This window comes from Varanus komodoensis, unplaced genomic scaffold, assembly GCF_004798865.1.
Source record: "Varanus komodoensis strain SLA01 unplaced genomic scaffold, ASM479886v1 scaffold2, whole genome shotgun sequence".
Lineage (NCBI taxonomy): Eukaryota > Metazoa > Chordata > Lepidosauria > Squamata > Varanidae > Varanus > Varanus komodoensis.
The window spans coordinates 51,571,791-51,594,746 of NW_025335568.1; the positions used below are offsets into that span (position 1 = coordinate 51,571,791).

General features: G+C 43.6%; 1 protein-coding gene across 1 annotated transcript; it reads left to right on the plus strand.

Annotated features, from left to right (window-relative positions):
* Positions 1–5,051: 5,051 nt before the first annotated feature.
* On the plus strand, positions 5,052–22,747 carry RD3 (RD3 regulator of GUCY2D). Its single transcript, XM_044429097.1, has 3 exons — positions 5,052–5,183; positions 18,665–18,982; positions 22,435–22,747. Exons 2-3 carry the CDS (start codon positions 18,687–18,689, stop codon positions 22,730–22,732), a joined length of 594 nt encoding a protein of 197 aa, XP_044285032.1. The 5' UTR covers positions 5,052–5,183; positions 18,665–18,686; the 3' UTR covers positions 22,733–22,747.
* The last annotated feature ends 209 nt before the right edge of the window (positions 22,748–22,956 follow it).

The following is a 22,956-nucleotide window of genomic DNA, read 5'->3' on the forward strand; positions in this document are numbered from 1 at the left end:
AAGGGCCTCCTCATCATGTCCTGTCTGTGACCTTCCCTGGGGACATCGGTTGGCCAAGGTCAGAGAAAGCATGGGTCTTCTGTTTTTATTTTTTGAAAGCCCTGGGGTTCATTAAATCATACTCTGTAATTTTAATTGGGCATGATGTCCAGGATCCAGGGTTAATTTTTGAGAACTCTTGATCTCTTGCTACTTTCACCAATGTGGTGCTGCATGAGAGAATCTGTGGGGCAGAGGCACCATTAATAAACGAAAGGTCTAGTTCAATGAACACTGTGGCTCCCATAGCTAATGGACATGTTGACTGAGGATGAGAGCAGCTGAAGTCCAACACATTCCTAAGGTATAAGATTTTGCAAATATTTTATTTTAAATTCTAACACGGCTGGCATCAAAGGAGGTGTGTCCCTTCTCAAACTTAGCTCACTCCAAAGTGCACACAGACTCATTCCTGAAGGAAGGTTCTTCCCCTACCGCTTCCTCAAAAGACAAAAAACAAAAATATGGTGGGATCGTGGGATGGGATACAGACTGAGGCTCAAAACCCAAATGCCTGTTTTAGTTCAAATAAAGTTAATCAGTCAATCCATTCTCACTCTCCAATTTACTCAAAAAGCTACCACTGTTGGTATATTAGAACCTAGTTAATCCTGGCTATATACTGAGAAGGAGGGATGCTACCAACTAGCCACTTCTTTCTGTTGTTCAATTTTCCCCTCAAAGTGTGGTTGGCTCGGTTTACTTTATATTTCTTTGATCAGACCTTCATACAATGTAGAAAAACATCACTTTTCAACCAGAAGCATGGGCTGCACTTTTCTCACTTTGCTCATTGGGAACATTCCTGAATTATACAGCCATTGCCTCAAGTTTGAGGCTTATCCTGGAAATCGCTCTTGCCACTGTTTTTCCCAAACTCAGCAAATGAACTGCATCTTCTTGTTCTCTTTCCACAGTCAATTTTCCACATACACATGCCTGACTTTCTAATTATTCAGCCTTTTCCTTCTGTTAACCATACAGGTGCCTTCTGGTAACTTTCCTCCAGTCAAATTTCAGGAAGCCTTTTGCCCCAGAGAGGATCTTCACATGATGTGCTGCATATTTATTATAAAAAATGACCCTCCAGCTTCTGAGTATACAGCTTGGATTGGTTGTTAGGTTCTGTTGCACCAACCACGCTATATACTGGAATGAAGGCAGAAACTGAGAATGAATCCAAATCATGTGTTCCTATCATGTTGCTTGTAAGCTCCTGAATTCTGAGGCTCATGGACTTCTAATGCAGAGAGGGAGGAGCAGTGGAGCCATCTTCATTTCCCCATCCTCCAGCCCTGCATTTTTGGCAGAGGGGCTTTTTTGTCAGTCTAGCAGGTGCATTTGCGGGGAGAGGGGGTGGATAAGAAGGAGGCTGCAGCAACTTGTACCTCCTGGTCTCCCCAGTCCCTTCCCCCTACCTCCAATGCACCCCCTTTGCCCCCTCTTCAAGGTTGCTTTCCTGATACCAGCAGCTGGTGTGGTCCTTCCCATGTTGGTTGTGAGGGGCAGCAAGGGGCTGCTCCTGATGCAGAGTGCTCTGATTCCCAACTCCCAGGTTAGGCAACTGTCAGAGCCAGAAATCCAACTATCTTATAGTCCCTCAGACAATACTTAGAACCGATAGGATTGTTTCCTAAAGGTGTTCTAGAAACTGAACGATTTTTTTTATGAAGAACATAACAGGTGGAGGCCTCCAATCTGGATTGGCACCAAAGCGGGGGACAAAGAATTAAAGCCCTCCCTATTTCCCTACAATTGCTGTTTACTTGGAGGGGAAAATAGTTTGCCAGATTCCAATTTGTGTGAATGACATCTGGTCTGGTTTGGCCCAAAGAGCAAGCACACTGTGTGCTTTTGAAAGGATTCATGAACCCAGGGGTGCAAAACAGGTCTCATCTCCTTCTCCTGACCCCTTTTCACCAACAACTGATCTTTTGCTGGTTTCTGAGTTTTTGTGCCCCCCTGCCCCCCATTCTAAAACTTTGAAATGCTGCCATCCGTAAGAACTTTAAACTAAATGTGTTGGTATCTCTGTATATTTGCTCCTGCCCCTTTTGACTTAACCTACTAGTGAAATGCAGACCCTGAAACTTCTCCAGAAAGGGATTCTACCCCTGGGCTGAAATAGGTTCTGCTTGCCTGGCTGATTCCAAGTCTATTTCAATAAGTACTGAAAGCAGGACTCCATGTCTGGTTTGGAAAGAAGGGCCCTGAATGCCCCTTTTAACAACGATGGAGACAAATAGTCCTTAACCTATCAGGATTTCTTTATTCTCGGGGTTATCTGAGCAAGGGGTGTTTTCTTGGAGGCCATTATTCCCATGTACCTGCCAAGGCTATGAATTGCATGAGGCTTGCATGGGACAGGTTGAAATCTAATTATGAGACTTGGTTATTCACTGCAGGGTATTCCTGTTAATTAAAGCTTTCTCCAATGTCTAATAATCCTGGCGCTTGGAGTCTTCTGCTTCTCAGATTTCCCCCTCCCCAGAGTTTATTCGAGCTAATAACTTCTGACTGGATGGTAACCTATAGCACCTGAGTCATCTGCTAATGAGTTAGCTTTTCATTAAAAACTCAGTAAACCTATGCCAGACAGACCCCTAAGCTGGCTACTATTACAAAATTGCTAGATGCAGGGCAGTAAAGCTGGTTTGCCAGGCTATAGTTGAGATTTACTGAAGACAGGCACATAATCCTTGATGTTTAATTAGAAAAGAAGATGGGGGGGCGCAAGGCTATTACTTCCATGGTAAATGCACAGAAACCTCCAAACTTGGAGCATCCAGAGGTAGGAATAAGGAACAGTGGCAGGGATCTCTGCTGCTGCCATGCCTTGCACTCTGATTTTAATCTAGATGGCTGTTTTGGGCCATCTGGATAAAGCACTGGGGGGGGGGGGATGACAGCTGGGATGTCGGGATTCAGCACAGCTGTGCAGCCCCAGCATCTTCACTCCACTGCCATGGCCCCATTTTCACTCTGATTCCTAGCTGAGACCTCAAGGAAGGGGGTGACATTGTTCTTTTTGTGCAGGCTGCAAGAGGGCAGGACAGGAGCTTGGCCTTCAAAGTCCCAGCTCCGAAAAGTCCTTTGGCTTCCCAGATGGTGGCAGGCGGCCATAGGATTGTACACTGAATATCTTACTTTGCCTAGCTGAACTACTTAAAGAACAAACAAACAAAAAAGAAAACATGCATCCTTGCTAGACAACTTCATGGCAAAAGAAGGGAATAACAAGTTGCTAAACTCAATACAGAATATAGTCTGTGTTATTTTTGGTCCATCAACATGTTCTTTATTTCCCAGACACTAGTTTGGCCATACTATTAGGCAGAATGAGGCGGTCATTAAAGTTCAGCAACTGGTTCATTTTTTGTTCCCATTGTATTTTTACTGCCAGGGATGAGGAGTGGCAGTTGCCAGATATTCTACCTCAAGGATCAAAACTTTTTAAATGTATGTTTTATTTTGAAATTCAAAATCAAAAGCAAAATCCAAACAAAAAAGTAAAAATAAGTTTTTCTTAGATGTGATTTAAGTGTATCTATTGCAATGAATAAATATATACAATGTACTATATATCTTACATATGACAAGATATACTATTACAGAAGATTACTGCATTGACTTCAACATCCCAAATATCCATTTATTAGTCTATTCATAAAATACACTAATAACATGCATCCAAAAATTGAAAGTTTCATTAAGTCCCCTACCTGTTGTACTATTGCAGGTGTATTGTAGTATTAGTCTTTTAGCTGTATCAAAAGAGCTTGCCTGGCTTTGGGTACTCAGCAGCTTGACTTGGGTTTCCAAGATGACACCACTTGATGCTCTGTTTGAGGCAGAAAAATGTGCTGGTTGGCCCTGCCAGACATAAAACTACAAAAGCTTCATACAGCCAAGCACGGTTGACTGAATATTAACACTTCTTTCATTTTTAACTGACCCCATCCACAAAAGCCCATAGCAGTATGGCATTGCAATGCCAGCATGGCTCATTCTAAGGTGTGTTGCCTCTGTTGATGTTTGCAATACACACCTAATTTCCACAGATCCTGAGCCTTTGTGTGAAATTGCCAACCTTTGACTTGGGGGCTGACTTGAAATCTCTGTCCCATCCATTAGTAAGAAAAGGTGGGAAATGCCTGATGGATTGTTTTTCAGTTTTGCTGCTGAAGGAAAGCAGATCAGGGCTTGTAAATGTCTGGAACAGGAACTACCTGTTGCCCATTCAAGCCAAGGCAATGTTAGGGGTTGGACCAGCAGGGTGAGACTATGGAATGCGCTCCCCAGAGAGGTCCGCCTGGCACCATCATTATATGTTTTTCGGCACCAGGTTAAGACCTGTTTATTTAATCAATATTTTAATATATTTCAATATTGAATTTCATTGTTGCATTTTATTAACTTGCAGCCAGAGTGGGTTGTCAAATTACCTATGTTGTTAACCGCCCAGAGACGCAAGTAATTGGAAGGCATACAAATTTTATAAATAAATAAATCTTTTCTTTGTGCTCCTTCGGAGCCCTCTGAGAGGCCCTCTGCTCCACCACCCTGGACAGCTGCTCAGGGGCAACTGCTGAAATCAAGGCACTAAGCCCTGATGATCTCAGTTGCCTAGGTTAGATGGCTTTTTGCCCATAACTGCTTCACCTCCTGCTGCCCCAGAAGGGGGAGAGCAGGGCTGTGAAGGACAGATCATTTTAGAGGGCGCTCATTTATAGGGTCGCCCTAAGGAGGAGACGACGTGATGACACCTAACAACAAAAAGGGACAAGAGGCATCGCACGGCCATCGCGGCCGCTGGCGGCTGCTGAGCCGAATCCCCGCCTGCTACAGACAAAAAAAGAGGCTTAGGGCGGTGGCCATAGCAACCACCAATCAGGAGCCTGCAGGGCGGGGCTCTTCGGGGAAAGTAATTCGGCGCACGCCCTGATGCAGCGAAGCACGGCTGGCTACGAGTCCCGGGCAGGCGTTGCGGAGCAGCAGGCGGTGGCTTCTCCGCGCCTCCCTCGGCTGCCGGGGTGTGTTGGCGCCCTCCGCTCGCCCCGCGAAGGGCTCCTCGCTTCTTGGCCCCTTCGCCGACTGGGGCTCCTCCTCCGCGCTCTTTCCCAGCTCCTGCGAGGCACCGCCGGGTGAGTAAGAGGGCGCATCAAGTTGCCGCTCGGGAGGCGCGCAAAGTTCGGGAAAGAGGGGAGCAGAAATGCCACCATCTCGGCTTGGCAGGGCGCGGCGCGGCGCTGTAGTTCGGGGTCGCTCTGCCTCCCCTCGCCGGGCAGCGGTGGGACCAGCCCCCCGGCCCCACTAGCTAGTTAACAAAATGCGCGCAGCAGTTATTAATACGAGGGCTTTCCTTTCCTTGCGCGAAGGTGCGCGTCCCGTGGAGAAACGTCCTCTTGGAGATAAAGTCAATTTAGAAGTCTGCGGGCTTCATTTCGGAAGCAAATGTTTCGAGGAGCAGCGTGTCTTTGGTGAAGCTGGTTAATGCCGAAGACACCCAGACGTGCAATGCGCGCGCGTTAAATATAACGAATAATCACAACTCTAGACCTCAGAACGTAGAACAGATGTTCTTGGTTTCCCCAGTCTGAGGCTGGTTTCATGTGTGGAAAGCAGGGAGATTCCTATAGGGCTGCAGCGTGATTCCCCCTCTTTCCCTTTGCCCTCTTTTTGGAGTGATGTAACTATTATGTGGAAAAGTTTGCTCTTCACCATTGGGGCATTCTGGGAGTTTGTAGGCCTTTTTGCCTTGCATAGGATCGTGTCTTTAGAGGGTTAGATGTGAAAAGAAAATCCTCTCTTTTCTTTCTCAGACTTCTTACCAGCAATCCATGTCTTTGGACTGTGTTTATCTGCACAGAGAACGGACATTTTGCTAGCTGGCAGTGCTGGAAGTGCCCTATCAATGTGGACAGAGCAAACGACAGAGCAGTCCTATGCGAGTCTACTCAGTAGTGTCACAGGAATTCCATGCGGCTTCCTCCTGAGCGGGTGGGTGTAGGATTGTGGCTTGGGTCGGAGAAACCCAAATGCCTTCATAAAGATGAGTAGGAAAAGGCTAATAAATTGGGAGGCCTATAGCTCAGGGATAGATGGAGTCACAGAAGCAGTCGGTGTGAGCTTAAGTGGACTCAAGGGGATGGTGGAGGACAGGATAGCCTGGAGGAATGTTGTCCATGGGGTCGCAATGGATCAGACGTGACTTTGCGACTAACAAGAATACCTTGGGGAAAGAGCAGCTGCTTTGCAGGCAGAAGGTAGGTGGTTCCATCACTGGAGTCTCCATTTAGGGCTGAGAAAGACTCTTGCCTGAAAACCAGGACAACCACTGCTTGTGAGGAAGATGCTGAGCTACATAGACCAAAAGGTCAACTCCATGATCCGTGAGTAGCATGATATTCCAGCCTACCATGGCTTAGTAAAGCCATGGAGGACATTGGGTTGACCTGGGCTCTTGTGGGTGTCTCTGCTTTCCAGTTTGCCATTCTGTTGCATAAAATGGAGAGGAGGAGAAATTTGTAAGCTGCCTTGGGCTCTTTGCAAGAGGAAGAAAGGCAGGGTATACATGTAATGTCCTGACCATATTTTTGTGCAGATCTGGTATTGTGGGACATTTGAGGAATGTCCCTCCAACTGCCCTCCCGCCAGGCATGCTAAGGGTTACCTGAGAGTTGGCTGTCCCTTCACGCAATCCACAGTGCTGAGTTTGCATGGCGTGGCTAGCTGTGAGTGTGCTGCCACTTGCAATTGAAAAAGGAGTCCGTGCTCTGCCCCATGGGGGAGGCTGACCCAGTCGTGGTGAAGAGTTATGTGCAAACAGCCTCACTAGAAGGCACCTTCCTATGCATGGGAGGTGGCTTTGAGACTGTAGGGCAAAAGAGCATGTTTTCCTGATCCATCATTTGACGCACGGAAGGAACTTGTGGGCATCTTGTGGGCATGAATAGCTTTCTGACTGAGTTGTTTTCATGTAAGAAGTACAGAACAGCAGAAAAAATACTCACCCTCCATCAAAACATTTGGCTGGTGCCATCAGTTTTTATCATCTATCACCTTTGAGGGCTTACTGATTCTATGTACCCTGTCCTCACTTTTTAAAATTTTAATACTGGTGAACTTGAGCATGCACACCATCTGTTCTAAGGAGGTATTCATGTTTAGCAGCCTACCCAGGTCTAAGCTGTATGAGTGCAAAGAGCCTTACATCCCATATCTGCTTTGTCTTCTCGTCTCTGGATGGCAAGTCTAGGTGGAATAAAGGACCATTGGACCAAATATAGGATTGATTAAAGTTCCTTAATGCTGAAACCGTAATTCCCAGGGCAAAGTTCAGTAGATTCCTGAGGATTGCACCAGTTCTATTAGTCTGCCTTTCTGTTGAATTTGATATGATCTAGTAATTGTATGGCAGAAATGTAAATAGGTCCATTATAATTAATTGATCATTCACAATCTTCAGCTTCTATGTATCTAAAATTTTTGTTGTTGCTGTTAGAATCTGTCTCTTCATTCTGCTAATTCTGGAATTCATTAATTGCAGATTTGAAATGGGATTTGAAATACGATTTTAATCATAGCTGTTCCCATGTAGAAAAGGTGCTCAGTTCTGAGAGCATTATTGTAAAGCTATTTATAGGAATCTTTCAGTTCAGCCAATGCCTTCTTGAGAAGGTTGCAAACTAGCAATGATTCGTCATGTTGTCAAGAAAAACAGCTCTCTTCATTACATAGTCTTAAAATATTATCTGCATTAAGAAACTGTCATATTGAGTGGCTGTCATATTCAATGGAGAAACCAGGCATTGACATTACGTAAAGTTCTGATAGTTGTGAATCCTACTTTGTGTTTTAATGGTGGGGTAGTTAGAGGAAGGTTTAAATTGATGATAGAAAAGTGTTGCTTGGCCATGCTGGCTCAGGATGTTATGAGCTGCAGTCCAGATCATCTGGAGGGACCCAAACTGGGGATAACCTGTTTGTTCTGTGGACTGTGGAGCTGATGGAAGTGGAACATGCTGGCTTTAGCTCCAGTGACACTTAGCTGTGTTTGTCCTACTCTATCCAGTTGTTTGAGACTACAACTATTATCATCCCTTGCCAACATGAACCAGTAGTCAGGGATCATGATAGTCATTGTCCAGATTGTCTGGAGGGACTAGGGTAGAGGGGTATTACATGTTTAGTTGAGCCCAAAAGGGTATTACTGGCTTGATACATAACAAACTATTTAGAAATTAATTCGGCTTGGGTTGTATCATTTGAGAGTTTCCTAAGAATTCTGTGTATTACTTAGTGAAAAACAGGGAAGGCCAAAGCCAAGTGCTTTTTGAATGTGTTCATTCTGATGTGGGATATTTCAGCAACTGGGGAGGGTCTAGAGCTCAGGGGAAGAGCACATGCTTTGCATGCAAAAGGTCTCAGGTTCCCCAGCATTCCCAAGAGGGCTTCAGAAGTTTCTGAAACTGTGGAGGCTCTCTGCCAGTCAGTGTAGGCAGTTCTCAACTAGATGGGGCAATGATTTAACTCAATATCAGGCAGCTTCCCATGTGCCTCTTTGGTGTGAGAAGAAACATCCAGAATCAGTATCCCAGCATCTTGAGCAAGATGCCTACAGCCATCAAATGGTCAGTTTGAACATTATTCCAGTGGGATAGGAGACCATGTTCCATGACACCTTGCTGCATAGCTCCTGAGATTGCATGCCCTACGTGTGACAGGTTGATTACCAAGCAAAGGTCTCCGGAATACCTTTCAAGCATATTTCTCTGTGCTACCTTGATTATGGCTCCCATGTCTTTGTAGGAGTATAAGAAGAGCCATGCCGAACTGGACTAAAGGTCTCTCTAGTCAAATGTTCTGTTCCCCCAGCCAACAACCTCCTGGAATCCCATGCATAGAACATGTTTGCAGCAGCAGCCTTCTGTTTGTGTGCTCCAGTAACTGATATTCAAAGGCATACTCCCTCTAATCCTGGTGGTAATAAATATCCATCATGATTAGTTGCGATGGATGGCCTTATCCTCCGTGAATCTGTCTAATCCCCCTTTTAAAGGTGGTGGCCATCACGACATCTGGTGGTAGAGAGAATTCCGTAGTTTAACTATGTGCTGTAATCAGTCTTGAATCTGCCACCATTCAGCTTTGTTGACCTCTGATTCTCCTCCTGGGGCTTTCATCTAGGAATGTATAAGAGTGTAATTCCTGTTCCCAAATCATGCCAGCCTGTCCCAATTGAACACTGAACATGAACAGAAGCACAGTTCTTGAAAAAGTTTTGCAACTTTAGTCTTTACTTAGGCTATTTTGTGTTCAAAAGTGTAGACTCCCTCCACAAAATCCATATTTTCAGGTTGCAACCTATGGGGGAAAGTGCACATTTTGGGGAGTAAAATTTTTCTGATTGTTGTACAAAGAAAAAGAAAGAACAAAAAACAAATTCATGTTCAGGAATGTGAAAGAGACAAACCAAGCTTTGAGGGGGAATTTGAAGAACCTCAATGAGTTCAAATATTGCAGGTTTGCTCATCCTTACTTTTTTCACTGCTTGTTTTCAGACATTAGCAACAATAAATATGCAATGGGAAATCCTCCTGCATGATGAAATGTACCTGTAGGTAGAGTTTGGAGTGTGCAAGGAACAAGTGGGAAAGGAGTTACTTTCTTTGGCAAACACAAAAGTATATTGCATTATTGCCTGTGTTTGTATGTTTCCTGCAGTTTGCCTCTGAACTGAAGAAGGCCAAGTAACTAACTGCCTGTGCCATAAGTCCTTCCACTAAAAGATCTTGGGGTTGATGATAAGCCACAGCTTAGTCACTCTGGAGTGCATGGCTTGAGTTTTGCTTAGCCCATCATATCCCATGGACTCGGTGACAAGCTGATTTAATTTCATTGACTGCAAAGGGGTTTAATCTGTTTAAATCAAAGTACTTTGGCGTAACTGGGTCATGGATGGGTCTGCAGATGCTTCTGGACACTTCTGCTTTGCTTCACATTTAAAATGTACATTATGCAGAAAAGCAATTAATTTTTGTCAGACTGGACACAAATCTCAAGCTGTTGCACCCTTTTAATAAAATGCTGTGGAATATTCATGGAGGTTTTTCCTTGCTTTATTTATGGATCCCTTTTTTAGAATCCTGAGGACTAGTTTGTATATTGTTAGGGGTGACTGGAAGCTGATCTTGCCACTTGGTTGCTCTCTTTCCTGGGCCTTGTCACAATGGGGGCTGAAGAGGGTTGGCTTCTTCATTTCTTTCTCATCCATGTACTAATACCAGGAGACATTTCCTCTACTCTCTTGATGTGCACCATACTCTCTTCTGCTATTGATTTTTAACTTTTCTTTAGATTTTGAAACTGTTTTTTAAACTGGAATGCATGCAAGCTGCAAAGTGGAATGTTGCCCTCCAGTGCTATTTTGATATGGGTTCTCAGATCCTAGCCCTGCCTTTGTTGAGCAAGTTACTTTTCTTTTAGACTGCCCTCCTTGCCTTCTGGGAAATAAGTATTTCATGATTGGCCGTGGCCCTCATGATAGCCATTTTCTGAATGGACACCCTCCCATTGCAGCCATTTTGTTAGAGTGTCCATGAGTCTTTCTCAGAATTCCAAATGTTTTGATCCAAAATGTTTGGTGACCGTATGTCTTACAGCATGTTCTAGCTTGTTTATACCATGTAGTGACTAATAGTTAGTATGGCTTTATGAGAAACATAAAACCCAAGGCGAGACAGCTGGATCAGATGCAGCACTAGGACTTCAAAGCCAAAAAGAACACTTTTTGTTTCTCTGAAATGCTTGACTGTCCAGTGCTATGATATTTTCTGTGGTGAACTTATTTTATGAAAGCTTATGTATTTTATATAAGCATGCAGTGTCTGCTAGAAATGGCCTCCACATAATAATGTAACAAAAACCTGAGCTGTCATATGTGAAGCCAGTTATTAGGTCTTGCTGGCACATGACACAGAGAATTTGTTTATTATTTTTATATTTTATTAGATTTATATCCCATTTTTTCTTTAAAGAACTTAAAGCAGCTAACATGATTCTCCTAGAATGACCTCTCCAGTGTGTTACCTCCAGGGAGAGGTAGTACTGGCATAAAAAACTCCATGTTACATGCCAAAAACGATATGATGGCCAGCACTTCACATGCTAGCTGTGATTATGCTAAGATATCATATAGAAATGGTTGAAACTTTCTGATTGCCTGTTTCTTTCTGTTGTGTATTTGGAGGTGATGTTGAAATCTATCTAAATCTAAAATTATTTCTAGGCTGCATTAAAACTTGGTACATAACTATTTATAGTAAATGCATTTAATATAATAAAATGTCTGATTTGTTTGCATATGAAAACTCAATATCGTGTTTAAAGTATCTGCTAAAACAATTTCAGCAACAATAAGTTTAAAGCAATATGGAGAACATTATGATAGAGTAGCACGTAAGCAATTAATTATAGGTCAGAGAACGTCTGAGTGAACTAGTGTGTTTTCAAGAGACGTTTACAATGTTTTTGGCTTTCCCAGCTGCTTGATAGAGGGTGCTTCAGAGGATAGGTGCCACCACCAGGATGCCTCCCTTTGAGATATTATGTGCTGACATTCTGTTGTACATGGAACAGCCAAAGCTGCCTCTGAAGAGCTTGAAGTTTGCCTGTGTATAAATACAGGAAGGCAGAAGGTATTTCTATGCAATTGGTCCAGTAGAAGGAACCACCCATTTAAGAATGGTTTACCCTTGATGCTGTGGAAACAGGTATTGTTGGTGCGAGCAGGTCCTGTCTATTCAACTTTGGTAAGCAATTAGTAACACTGATTGCAGAGCTGTGTGAACAAGGGTATGTCCAGGCAGGTGTTGTCGAGTCAGATGCCATTTTAGTTTTAAAAGGAATGGTTTGGACAAAGAGGACCTTCGTCACTGCGTAATTTGATCCTTGCTCAGGATATATCTTGATGTGAGTTGCCGATTATTTTTGCAAAATTGAAAACTCTGTGATAAAGAAGCCCAGAATACTCTATGCAAGTGAAGTGTTGTACACAAACAAAATATGGTATTTTCAAATAATATAGATACAAGTGCTTTAAGCATGTGCACACACACACACACACACAATACAAAAGATATGAAAGCTAAATTTGAACCTTTGACTCACCACTTTGTAATCACAGATGATAATTACAATAATTGAGTGTTACAAGTGGATGAGTCAATCTTGCATCTTTAGGTTTAACTCCCAAAACCCTGTACTAGGAGTTTTACATCTTAAACATTCTATCAATGCAGTATTTTACAGTGTAAACAGTTTTATTGTCAGAAACAACAACAGGTTGTTAGACTTGAATGTCTTCAGATGTGTTCTGCATCAGAAGCAGTGTTTATAAGCCAGTTTTTTGGAGAGTGGCCCTGGCTCTTTGCTCGAACTCTGCATTCAGAAGCTCTCAGGTCTAATCCCTGGTGTTTCTGGGTATGGCTGGAAAAGTCCCCTGCCTGCATCCTTGAGGAGTTGCTGGCAGACAATTACTGAGTGAGGTAGATCAAGGATTTGTCTTGGTATCAGGCGTTTTCCATTTTCGGCCAAGATCTTTAAAGTCACCCTTATCTTCTACAACATCGTGCATCTTTCAGGTGTTCAACCTGCATAATGTATTAAAGGTGCTTCCAGGGAGGCTTTTAATGTGATATTGATGAATTGCTATACCTCACTCACTAACTTTTATGGAAGGACCCAGTGACGGTGTGTTTTCCCCACCTCTGCTTTTTGTTTTTGGTCATTTTTCTTACCACAGAAAAATTGTTAAGGAAGAAAAGATAGAACAGCTGCTGAATGTATGCTGATTGTTAGCGCTGTAGAGATGTAAAGAAACCTGGTGGGAGGGAGGAAAAGTGGTGTAGCAGGCAGCAGGGAGATTAAAAAATGGGAGAGGGGACCCATTTCCCTCTGACATTTTGGAAAAATTGAGAGAGGAATTAGTTTTTCCCTAACCCTAACCCAGTCCAACCGTCCTGCAAGCCTTCAGATCTCTAAATCTGGAAGAAGCCTGTACTACAAAGAGCTTCACAGGAGTCTTCCCCCAGCGTTGTTGCATATTACAGATGGGGGGATTGGAAGGCTTCTTATGTCTTAAAATGCATCACTCCAGCTTTTTGTTGCATGGCTCTTCTGTAGGGGTCTGCATGAGATGGAGTTCCCTCTGATCACTTTTTAAACACATCCAAGGATTATGTTTCCCAGCCTTCAGAACATGCACTTTCGCACTGCTACACTTCCCACTGCTACCCACTTAAAGCTATAGTTCTTCTCTTGACTGTGGATAGTGAAATTATCTTACCTGTCACAGTTCTTTTTAAGGATCAGCATCTTGAATAACAAAGAGAAGCTTGGCGTGACATTTAATATGTTTAGAATTGTCTAGTAAAAGCTAGGGAGGGTGAGTCAAACAGAAAATGCAGTACAAGTAAATGCTATGCACTCGTCAGTGTTTATAGGAGAACGTGATAAATGGGAATCACAGCAAATTGTTTTGATGGTTCTCCACTCTTTCAGAAGAGCCATCATCTTCAGGGCTCTGAACAGCCTTGAACGGAGGCTTTGTAGTGTAAAGGAGGTTCCAGGAGATAGAGAAGGACATCTTAGAAGGGATGGTTATAATGAAGGTGAACAGTGCTTGGCTTGGGTAATCATAGGACTGAAACAAACCAAAACATGGCCTAGTCTACATTCCCTCAACCGGCTGCCTTTCGGATGTTTAGTGCTACAACTTCCATCATCCCCAACCAGTATTCTGCTAGACAAAATGGCCTAACATAAGATATGTAGTGAATCAGACACTTGACACTTCTAGTTCTGGATTTTGTGCTCATTAGGAAGTTCACAGGAGGATATGAAAGCAGTAGCACCTTCCCATTTATGCTCCCCAACAACTGGTATTGAAAAGCATACTGCTTGTGATACTGGAAGTAATAAGTAGCCACCATGAATAGCAGTCCCGGATAGTCTTCTCCGTGAATTTGACTAATGACCTTATATAGCCATTCAAATTGGTGGCCATCACCACATCTTATATTAGTGAATTCCACAGATTAACTATGTGTTTTGTGAAGAAATACTATGGGAGAGGGAGAAGAACTCGTTCCATGCATAATGGTACAGACACGTCTAAAAAAAAAAAAATACAACTTCCCTGTTCTATGGGACAAGATTTTCCTTCCCATCTTATAAAGTGACTCTGAACATGCAAGAAAGCTGCTTTGTCCAGCTGGGCACTTCCATCAATTGCAGCAGCGTGGCCAATAGTCTGGCAGGTGAGCGTTCTAGTCCAAAACATCTGCAGGGCACTCAGGGAAAACTGAAAGCACTGGAGCTTCCTAAAAGGAACCACTGTGGGCTGCTTACCGGAACGCTGTCAAGTCATTACTGTGTCTCATCTAGTCAGATTAGGCCCAAGAGAAGAGAGACATACACACTTTCTTTCTCTGACAAGAACTTGTTTGGGGTAGAGGGATGTCAGAATTCAGTCACACTTACATTATGTCTTCTGCAAGCCATATGTGTCTGGAGACTTTTGGAGATGTTATTTGCAGAAGAAATCGAGCCTTTACATTTCTTCTATAGAAAACTAAGCCCTATTCACTGTTTTAAAACAGTGGTATTCCCAGACATTGCATGACTGAAAGATCACACTATTGTAATTTTTTATCTATAATCTTTGTGGATACAGTCCAGCAAAAGATAAATATGACTGAATCCCAAAGCAGAGGGATGGTGCTTAGGCCATTATGTTTAACTTAAGCCCTTTGGTTTCAGAAATCTTTTGCTAGAAAATGGTATTAACGGCTAGCATTTATATTTAGTGAATTCCTTTGAATGTCAGGAAGAGTAAATTAGATTTGGGATGTTTTCATAACCGGGTGTTTAAACTCTTGTTTAAATGTTTTGAACTTGATGCATAAAGAAATGACTATGAAAACGTCTTAAAATCTAGGTGAAATCACTTTTCCGCCAAAGCTTTGGAAATCCTCTTGCAAACGCAAGCTCTGTGTGTTGTTTGTTTTAGCCCTTCTCATAACAGAAAAATCACTGTGGGTAATCTGATGATTAGCCCTGCAGTGAACTTTAAATTAAAAACACCAGCCGCAGTTGCAGGGCGTTCCTGCAAGCTGCTGAGATCAAGAGATTGACAAATGGAACCAGCGCACTAACTCCACCGTGATCAGTTTCCTGCAATTGAAAGTCACAGGAGGTGGCGGGGGCGGAGGTGGAGTAAGCCAACTTGATATTGACAGGATTCCCCCCTCCTATGTGATCATTAACCTCTGCATTCAAGGTTTGAGGTGTGCTTTTTCAGAAAGCAGAAATCTGATGTACGTAGAAACAGAGCGAGTCAGAAGGGGCCTCCTGGGCCATCCAGTCTGACCTCCGGCACCAGCCAGCTCCGCTCACGTCATGCCCACCATGTGGACGTCCAGCCTATCCTTGAACACCCGCACCGATGGGGCCTCAACAACCTCTCGTGGAAGCCCATTCCCCACCCTCGGGGTCCTAACTGTCAGGAAGTGCTTCCTGGCATTCAAATGGAACCTTGGCTCCCTGAGCTTTGCTCCGTTGGAGCGCGTTCTGCCTTCCTCTGCAGGGGAGAACAGGTCTCTACCCATCTCCATGTGACATCCCCTCACATACCTGTATGTTGCCAACATATCCCCTCTGAGTCTCCTCCAGGCTGAAGAGACCCAGTTCCCTCAGTCTTGCCTCATACCCCATCCCCTACAAACCGGCCACCAACCTTGTGGCCCTACGCTGCACTACATATCCTAGGCTAGGATATAGGTCCTGATGAGGCCATTCTGGCTCGATCTTATATTCCTGTCATATTTGTTACCCCTTTTTAGCCCTCTTCAGTCCTCACTGGCAATAAAATCACAGTGAACTGTGAGGGAATTTGTAGCAGCACTGAACCTATGGAAGGACAGGTTGGCTCCATCTCTACTGGGGTTTTAGACAGGCAGTGAAAACGGCAGTGTCCTTTAATTTTTTTTTAAATTGGATCTGATTTTATTGTGTATTGCTTTGAGAGCCCTGAGGGGAGAAAAGTGATTAATAAATGCTTATGATAAAGAAAGAAAAGCATACGGTAGAAAGAAAAAGTGCAGACAAAGATATGTCCATGTCAAGCCAGGTTGGAATGCAATGAAAAAAATATTTAGAAGTACAGCACCAATAATATTTACCTAAACAGATTGGACATTGTGCTAGAAGAACCTTTGGGGAGAGGCATGCCAGAGGCGATTCCATTCCGGATCATTTGCCTCTGGAATCTGGAAACCAGAGAAGGCTCTCCGAGGGTGACAGTTACATCCCGGCAAAGTCTTCTGGAGCTTGAGCCCAGAAGTGTGGCAGCACTTGTGCACAAGGCCGCGCTTATCATCACAACAATGGCTTTCTGTTTCCTTTCATTTTCTTGCTTTTCCTTATTCGAAGCCTGTCAGCCTCTTATCTGCAGTAATGGAGCATTTGCCTACTTATGAAAAGAAATAGTTGTAGCAAGGGTTGCTCTTCTTGTCTTTCTGTTACACCCAGATGGGATGTAAACAGTGCCATAATTGAATGGAGATCCGTGGGATCATTGAATCTTATTGATGATACCTGTGTTTCAAATACAGTAAAATCAGAGCTGGCACCAGTTTGGGCAGGGCCCTGAGCTCCCTCAAGTGGTGCCTTTTCCCACTTTTCCAAGTGGTGACAGTGATGAACCCAACAGCAAAAACCTGATTTTGTGGGGAAGTATGGCTGTGAATCCACTCCCATTCCTCTGAGGCATTGACTCCAGAGGAGTCATCTACAGAAGGCCCTCCAAAGCCTTTTGGGGGAATTAAAATGGTGGACATCTGTCATAGCTGCTTGGGCTGCAGTAGCTACCCAATGCAGAGAGACTGCTGAGAAGAGAGGACTGTGGGCAGCATTTTGAGTCAGTGGCTTAGACCAACAGCTCCTGAGGGCCTCTTCTGTTGGCAGTTGCACTGCTGAAGAAGACTGTGTTGAGAAATTGTATCTAAACCACACCAGGTCCTTTGGCCTATCAGTCATACTTGTTATGTTGGCCTTAGATCAGCCTCTAGTGCTAGAGGCAGTATGTCTATGTGCCCAAGTTTCTAGAAAACATGAAGGGCAGCTGCCCTTGTGACCTTGTTAGCCACTGTGGGGAAAGGGATGCTGGAGTAGATAAACCTTTGATCTCATCCAGCATGCCTTTGGTCACACTTGCATCTAAATATCCACATAATGCCACTCTGTGAAGGTATTCAGAAGCCGGGGCAGGAATATCATCAGTGTGTGGTTGACTCACAGCTCTACCTCTCATTGCCAGCATCTGTCAGGGTTGATTTTGACAACACATAACAAACTTTTAATGTACAATATCTTTATTTTCCTGCCACAAAGTTGGTGACTTTGTTACAATTTTTAGAAATAATTTATTGTATTTAACTTACTGATTTTTGCTCATATTCTTAAGTTTTTATTGCTAAGTTTTACACTGCTCCAGAAAGTGGGAGATAGATAGATAGATAGGTATTGTTACTATCCTAAGTGTATTGGGGAATAATAGATTTGTGCCATATGGTGCCCTACCCTTGGGATTAATGAGGGGGATTTTCACTTGGTGCTTTATGCAGCTACTTTGTTGAGGATTTCTCTAAATATAGAATACGTGTATCCTGTTGCATATTATTTGTTGGAAAATAATGTATTAATAATGATGTGTATGTAGCATCTTTCCCTCTTTGTAGTCAGCAGGGACCTATGAGTTCTTTAATTCAACCCGTAGGCATACTAGTTGTATATCTGCAGCTTTTCTTTTCCAAAACTACAAGGCAGCTTCTGAGGTGGAAAAAGCAGGGCAAAGGGACGCTTCTTCCATCTTTCCTATACTGCAAGGGCAACACTGAAAGCCCTGAGGCCAGGCGGAGTTAAGCCAAAGGCTGACCCTCTGGGCTTCTGAGGAAGAATGTAGCCCTTGCAAGAAGGGTGCCCCCATTTTGGTGTTGTGTATTTGTAAAGGTAGAATTGAATGTGAAAGATAGCCTTGACAAGGCAGCCATCTAAAAAGCTTGAGAACTGATACCAGTGGGCATATGGATCATATTGAGATAGGTGGACCATTAGTTTGATTCAGTATAACCCATGAAATGGGCATGGGAAAGAATTACACGCTCCTTTGGCTAACAACATAAGAAGAGCCGTGTTGGGTCAGATCAAAGGCTTACCTAGCTGGGCATCATGTTGCTCACAGTGTTCCGCCAGTACATGGAGTCAATCACTTCTGCTTATGTTTACCAACAACTGGTATGCAGAGGCATATTGCCTCTGATACCAGTAGCTACTGATAAACTTCTTGTTTTGCCAGTCAGTTGCTCTTGATAGAATGTGTATGTGTCTTCATGCTTTGGTGGAAATAGTTGAGTGGTAAACAATGTTCGACTCCAAATTTGCATCTTTCTGGAAATCTGAGCTGCATGCCTAATGAATATGAATTTTAGAAATATGACATGTATAATATAACATGAACACATATATAATATATTAAAAGATTAATTGCATTTGACTTTAATAGATAAAGGAGGGAGAGAGAGATCATGGCTCTGGCTTCCTGGTTTGGGTGGAATGAACCTCCCAGTCGCATTGCCCAGAGAAGTCCAACAGAAATGGTGATGGAGACCCTAATGATGGAGCTCAGTTGGCAGATCAAGGAAGCTGAGAAACAGCAGCGAGAGCGAGAAAATGAATACCGCAAGATAAAGACAGGTGTCGATTACGGCTGGCTGGTTAGCCACTCAAAGCACAACTATGACATCAGCCCAGGAGAGCGCCTGCAGCTAGAAGACATGTGCTCCAAAATACATCCCTCCTACTGTGGGCCTGTCATTATCAGGTATGGTGACACTTATGGCTGACTTTCCTCAGTGTATTATGGGAGTTTGAGACATTGGCCATGTCAGGTTAGGAACAGAGCAGTCCACAGTCTCATCTGTTCCAGCATTCTGTTCCCGCCATGGATAGTTGGAAACACACAGCCAAGCACCCTCTCACCATTTCTCCAGCAGCTGGTCTACAGAGCTGTGCTGTCTTTGACCCTGGACATGCTATATGCCCATCATCACTGGGTATCTCTCGGTAGCCTTTGCCTCCAAAATTTGTCTTACTCCCCCTTAAAGTCATCCTAATTGTGGGTCATCAGTACATCTTGGAGTAGCAGTTCCATAGTTCAGCCATGCGCTGAGTGAAAGAGAACGCAGTTTATGGCAATCTGCACTCAGAAATTAAGTTGTGGTCACCCACAGTTCTTATGTTTGAGAAATGCTGTTAGGCTGAATGGAAAATAGGAAGGCTATCATTACACCTAAATAGCAATAACAATCAAGAACCCACATGATAGGGAAACCCTCTCTATCAAGGCATTTTGGTTTTAGGGACTTTCTTTTACTTCCGTTACTTCTCTTTCAATGAGTCTTAATACCCAAGGAGGCTCCTGCAGCAACATTTGGGAGCTCAGTATAATTCTGAGGAGGGATCTGGAAACAACTCTGTGGTTGTCGCCATTCATGACAACATCACTTTTTGGGTATAGCCTCTTGTCCAGACCTGCACATTTCCTGGTGTGGGGAGGGAATTCTGTCGTGTGAGATTTTATTTGTAGCTGTCACCTACACATCTACCGGTTGTGAGAACTAAGCCATGGTTCCCAGATCTTAGGTAATTTTGAGTTTTGTCATTTTAGGAGTGTCTTAAAGCTTGCAAGCTGGAAGGCCAGCTAAGACCAGACTCTTCTGCATTGAAGAAATGTCTGACTCTTGCAGTTACAGAGAAAAGTCAGTGTAGTTCCCAGATCTCAGACTCTTCTGCATCACAATGTTCATTTACCATTTTTAAAGTTAAATTGGCCATCATTTATTTTCCTTCTTGCACCTACAGAAGTATTCACCCCGTCTTTGACAGTTCCACATTTTGTTCTGTTACAATTAGGAATTGAAATAAATTTAATTGGCACTGTTACCATTTGAGCTATTCAAGATATACAAGATACCCAACACTGTGAAGGTGCAAATATTTTTATCATGGCCCCCAAAACAGCTTCCTCTGTTCTTATGAAACTGGGATTCTAATCGTGACTCACTTATGAAGTGGAAATTGCTAGGGGCAGTCTGTGATCTCAATCTGATCTGTTTTATAGGGAAGATAAAATGTGGGTAAGGAATCCCATGCATTCCATCCTCGTCTGCTTTAAGGGAAACTCAAATGTGATAAACAAATTTTAAGACTGACCTGAAAATATTTACTATTCTCTCTGGGACACTGAGCAAAAATCACTTTGTTGTTTGCAGAACATTTAGGGACTGGCTCATTCTGTTTCTCATATAGCAGGGATGGTTCATTTTACCAGACTTTAGAGAATCTCAGATCTCCAACTCACTTGAGTATTTTTAGCTCCCACTTCTGTGAACTCTTAGCAATGCCACTCAGGCCTACCATTGTTGGTACAGAGTTCTCTGTTTCTGTTGTTCCACTACCCCATCTTCTGGCAGCGCAGCATTAGAGTGCTTCTGAGTTCAAGAATGCCTGAGAATGGGAAGAAAGAACCACTAATTTTTCCAGTGTGTACATTTTAGAGTATTTTTGAAAGCTTCATTATACTGTCTACACATTAGTAACTGCCGGGCCGAGATGGGTGAAGAGAGTACTGGCAATTGCTATTGAAGATGGCTTAGTGAAGCACTTCTTGAAAGGGGACATCTTGTACTTTACCGACCACTTCTTTGCAGCTCAGGGCCAGCCTAGTTGCAATCCTTCCCCTCCCTTGTTTGAATTAATCAGTAGAGTACATTTATATGCCACTTTTTCCTGCAAAGAACCCAAGGCAGATGATTACATAGTCCTCCTCCCCTTCCTCTCCATTTTATCCTCGCTACAACCTGTGAGGAAGGTTAGGCCGAGAGTCTGGCCCAAAGCCACCCTGAAGGCTTTATGGCCAAGTGGGGACTTCAACCTGGATCCCTCAAGCTCCAGTCCAACACTAACCACCATGGCACACTGGCTCCAGGCCACGCAAGCGCCGAGCTTCTCTGCACAGTCCAAAGCTGCTGAATCAGTTCCTGTCTCTCATCAGAGGATAGTTGTTCTCAGTGCTTTTTTTCTGTAAAAAAAAAAAAAGGTGATTCACGTTGCCGCCGCTGGCAGTAAGCACACACACCAATCCCAAGCCGAGCAGCCGAGCAGCTTGGGTCCCAAGCAGCTATCTGTCACTATCAGATACCAGATAGCAGACACAATAGCAGCCTGCAGGCACTATATTAATGATGTTTGCTGCTGATCTGCTACGCAGTTCAAAATCACTTGTAAAATCCATTGAAAAAAGGGTGCTGGAATGCTGTTCCAGTGCGTTCTATGTCAAAAAGAACCCTGGTTGTTCTCATTTTACTCATAAAATCCAGGTTCTTAGCCTTCAAGTTGTGAAGATGGGGTTGGATATATGTCGGCAATTCCCAGTAAAATTGCAGGAGTCGGGTAGTAGAGCTTAGTAGGTTTGCATGGAATATTGATTTTTTTTACTTGGTTTACTTCATTTTTTACCACCCAGCAGTTAAAGTTGTCTGGGCAGTTTACAGGAAGTCATAAAAGAGATGACAAACACTATAAAATTTTTCCAAACTACAGAATATTTAAAAACAAGTACAAAACAGATAAAACAACAGATGATATAAGGTAGACCTGTGAAACACCTGTGATGGGTAGTCCCGTCAGGCCCTTAAATTTCCTTATGTGTCTTTCAGTGCCTTGGCATAGAGGGCTATCCTGACCTCGTGCCAAAAGGATGACAAAGTTGGTGCCGGCAGGGGGAGATCATGCCAGAAGTGGGGGCTGCCACTGAGAAGGGCTTTCCCTTTATTGCTGCCCTCCAAGCCTCCCTTGGAGGTGGCACTCAGAGGAAGGCTGTGGATGTTCTGTTGGCTTCATGGCTTGCAAAAGGACCTGCATCAGCCCAAACTAGCTGAACTGGGAGAAATAAGGCAGAATAGGTATCCTCCTTCACAGCTTTGCCTGCCTCAGTGGGAGAAGGTGTGTGGCAGGTGAAGTGGGTCCCTGATGGCCTTGCCAGGAGGATACCCCCCCCCCCCGATGGTTGCTGGGGAACCACAGGATGCCGGGGATTTGGTCTCATTCCTTTCATGTCGGGAGTTGTGGAGGATTGGGTGGATGGAGGTCATACACCTCGTCCTCTCATTATGGCTGCCCTTCTCTGCTGCATACTCTAGATATACAGCTCAAGTGTTGGTGCTTTATTTTTCCCCAAGTCATGAATTACCTGCTTGGATTTTCCCTTCTTAGATTTAGGCAGCTTGTTGCTGAATATGAGCCAGAGCCCTCGGAAGTATCTCGGATTTTCCGTTCTGTGCTGCATGATGCTGCTGAGAAGATCAAAGAGGAAGAAGACGCAAAGAAGCTTGCAAGGCAATGGAACACAAGGCAGAAGACCAGCCTCTCCCTCACAACCTTCAAATCTCGAGCCAGGATTTTGCCATTCAGCAGTGATATTAAGACCATTTCAGAAGATGTTGAGAGAGGCACTGATCCAACCAGAAGAGTTTGGAGCATGCCTGAATTCAGGAGTACAAAAGAGAGCTGACTTCATTTATAACCATCTGATTTCAGAGTCAGACTGCTTTATTTATTTATTTATTTAGTCCGTCCGTCCGTCCAATTTTGGGTTGATTTTTGTCTTATAGTTGTTCCTTCTTACTCTATTTTGGTGCAAATTTATATGAAACTTTTTGGGCGTCCTTTTAATCCAGGAGTGGGCAGACTTCAGGTTTGATTTTGTGTTTTACAAAAACCCTGAGAGCCACCAAC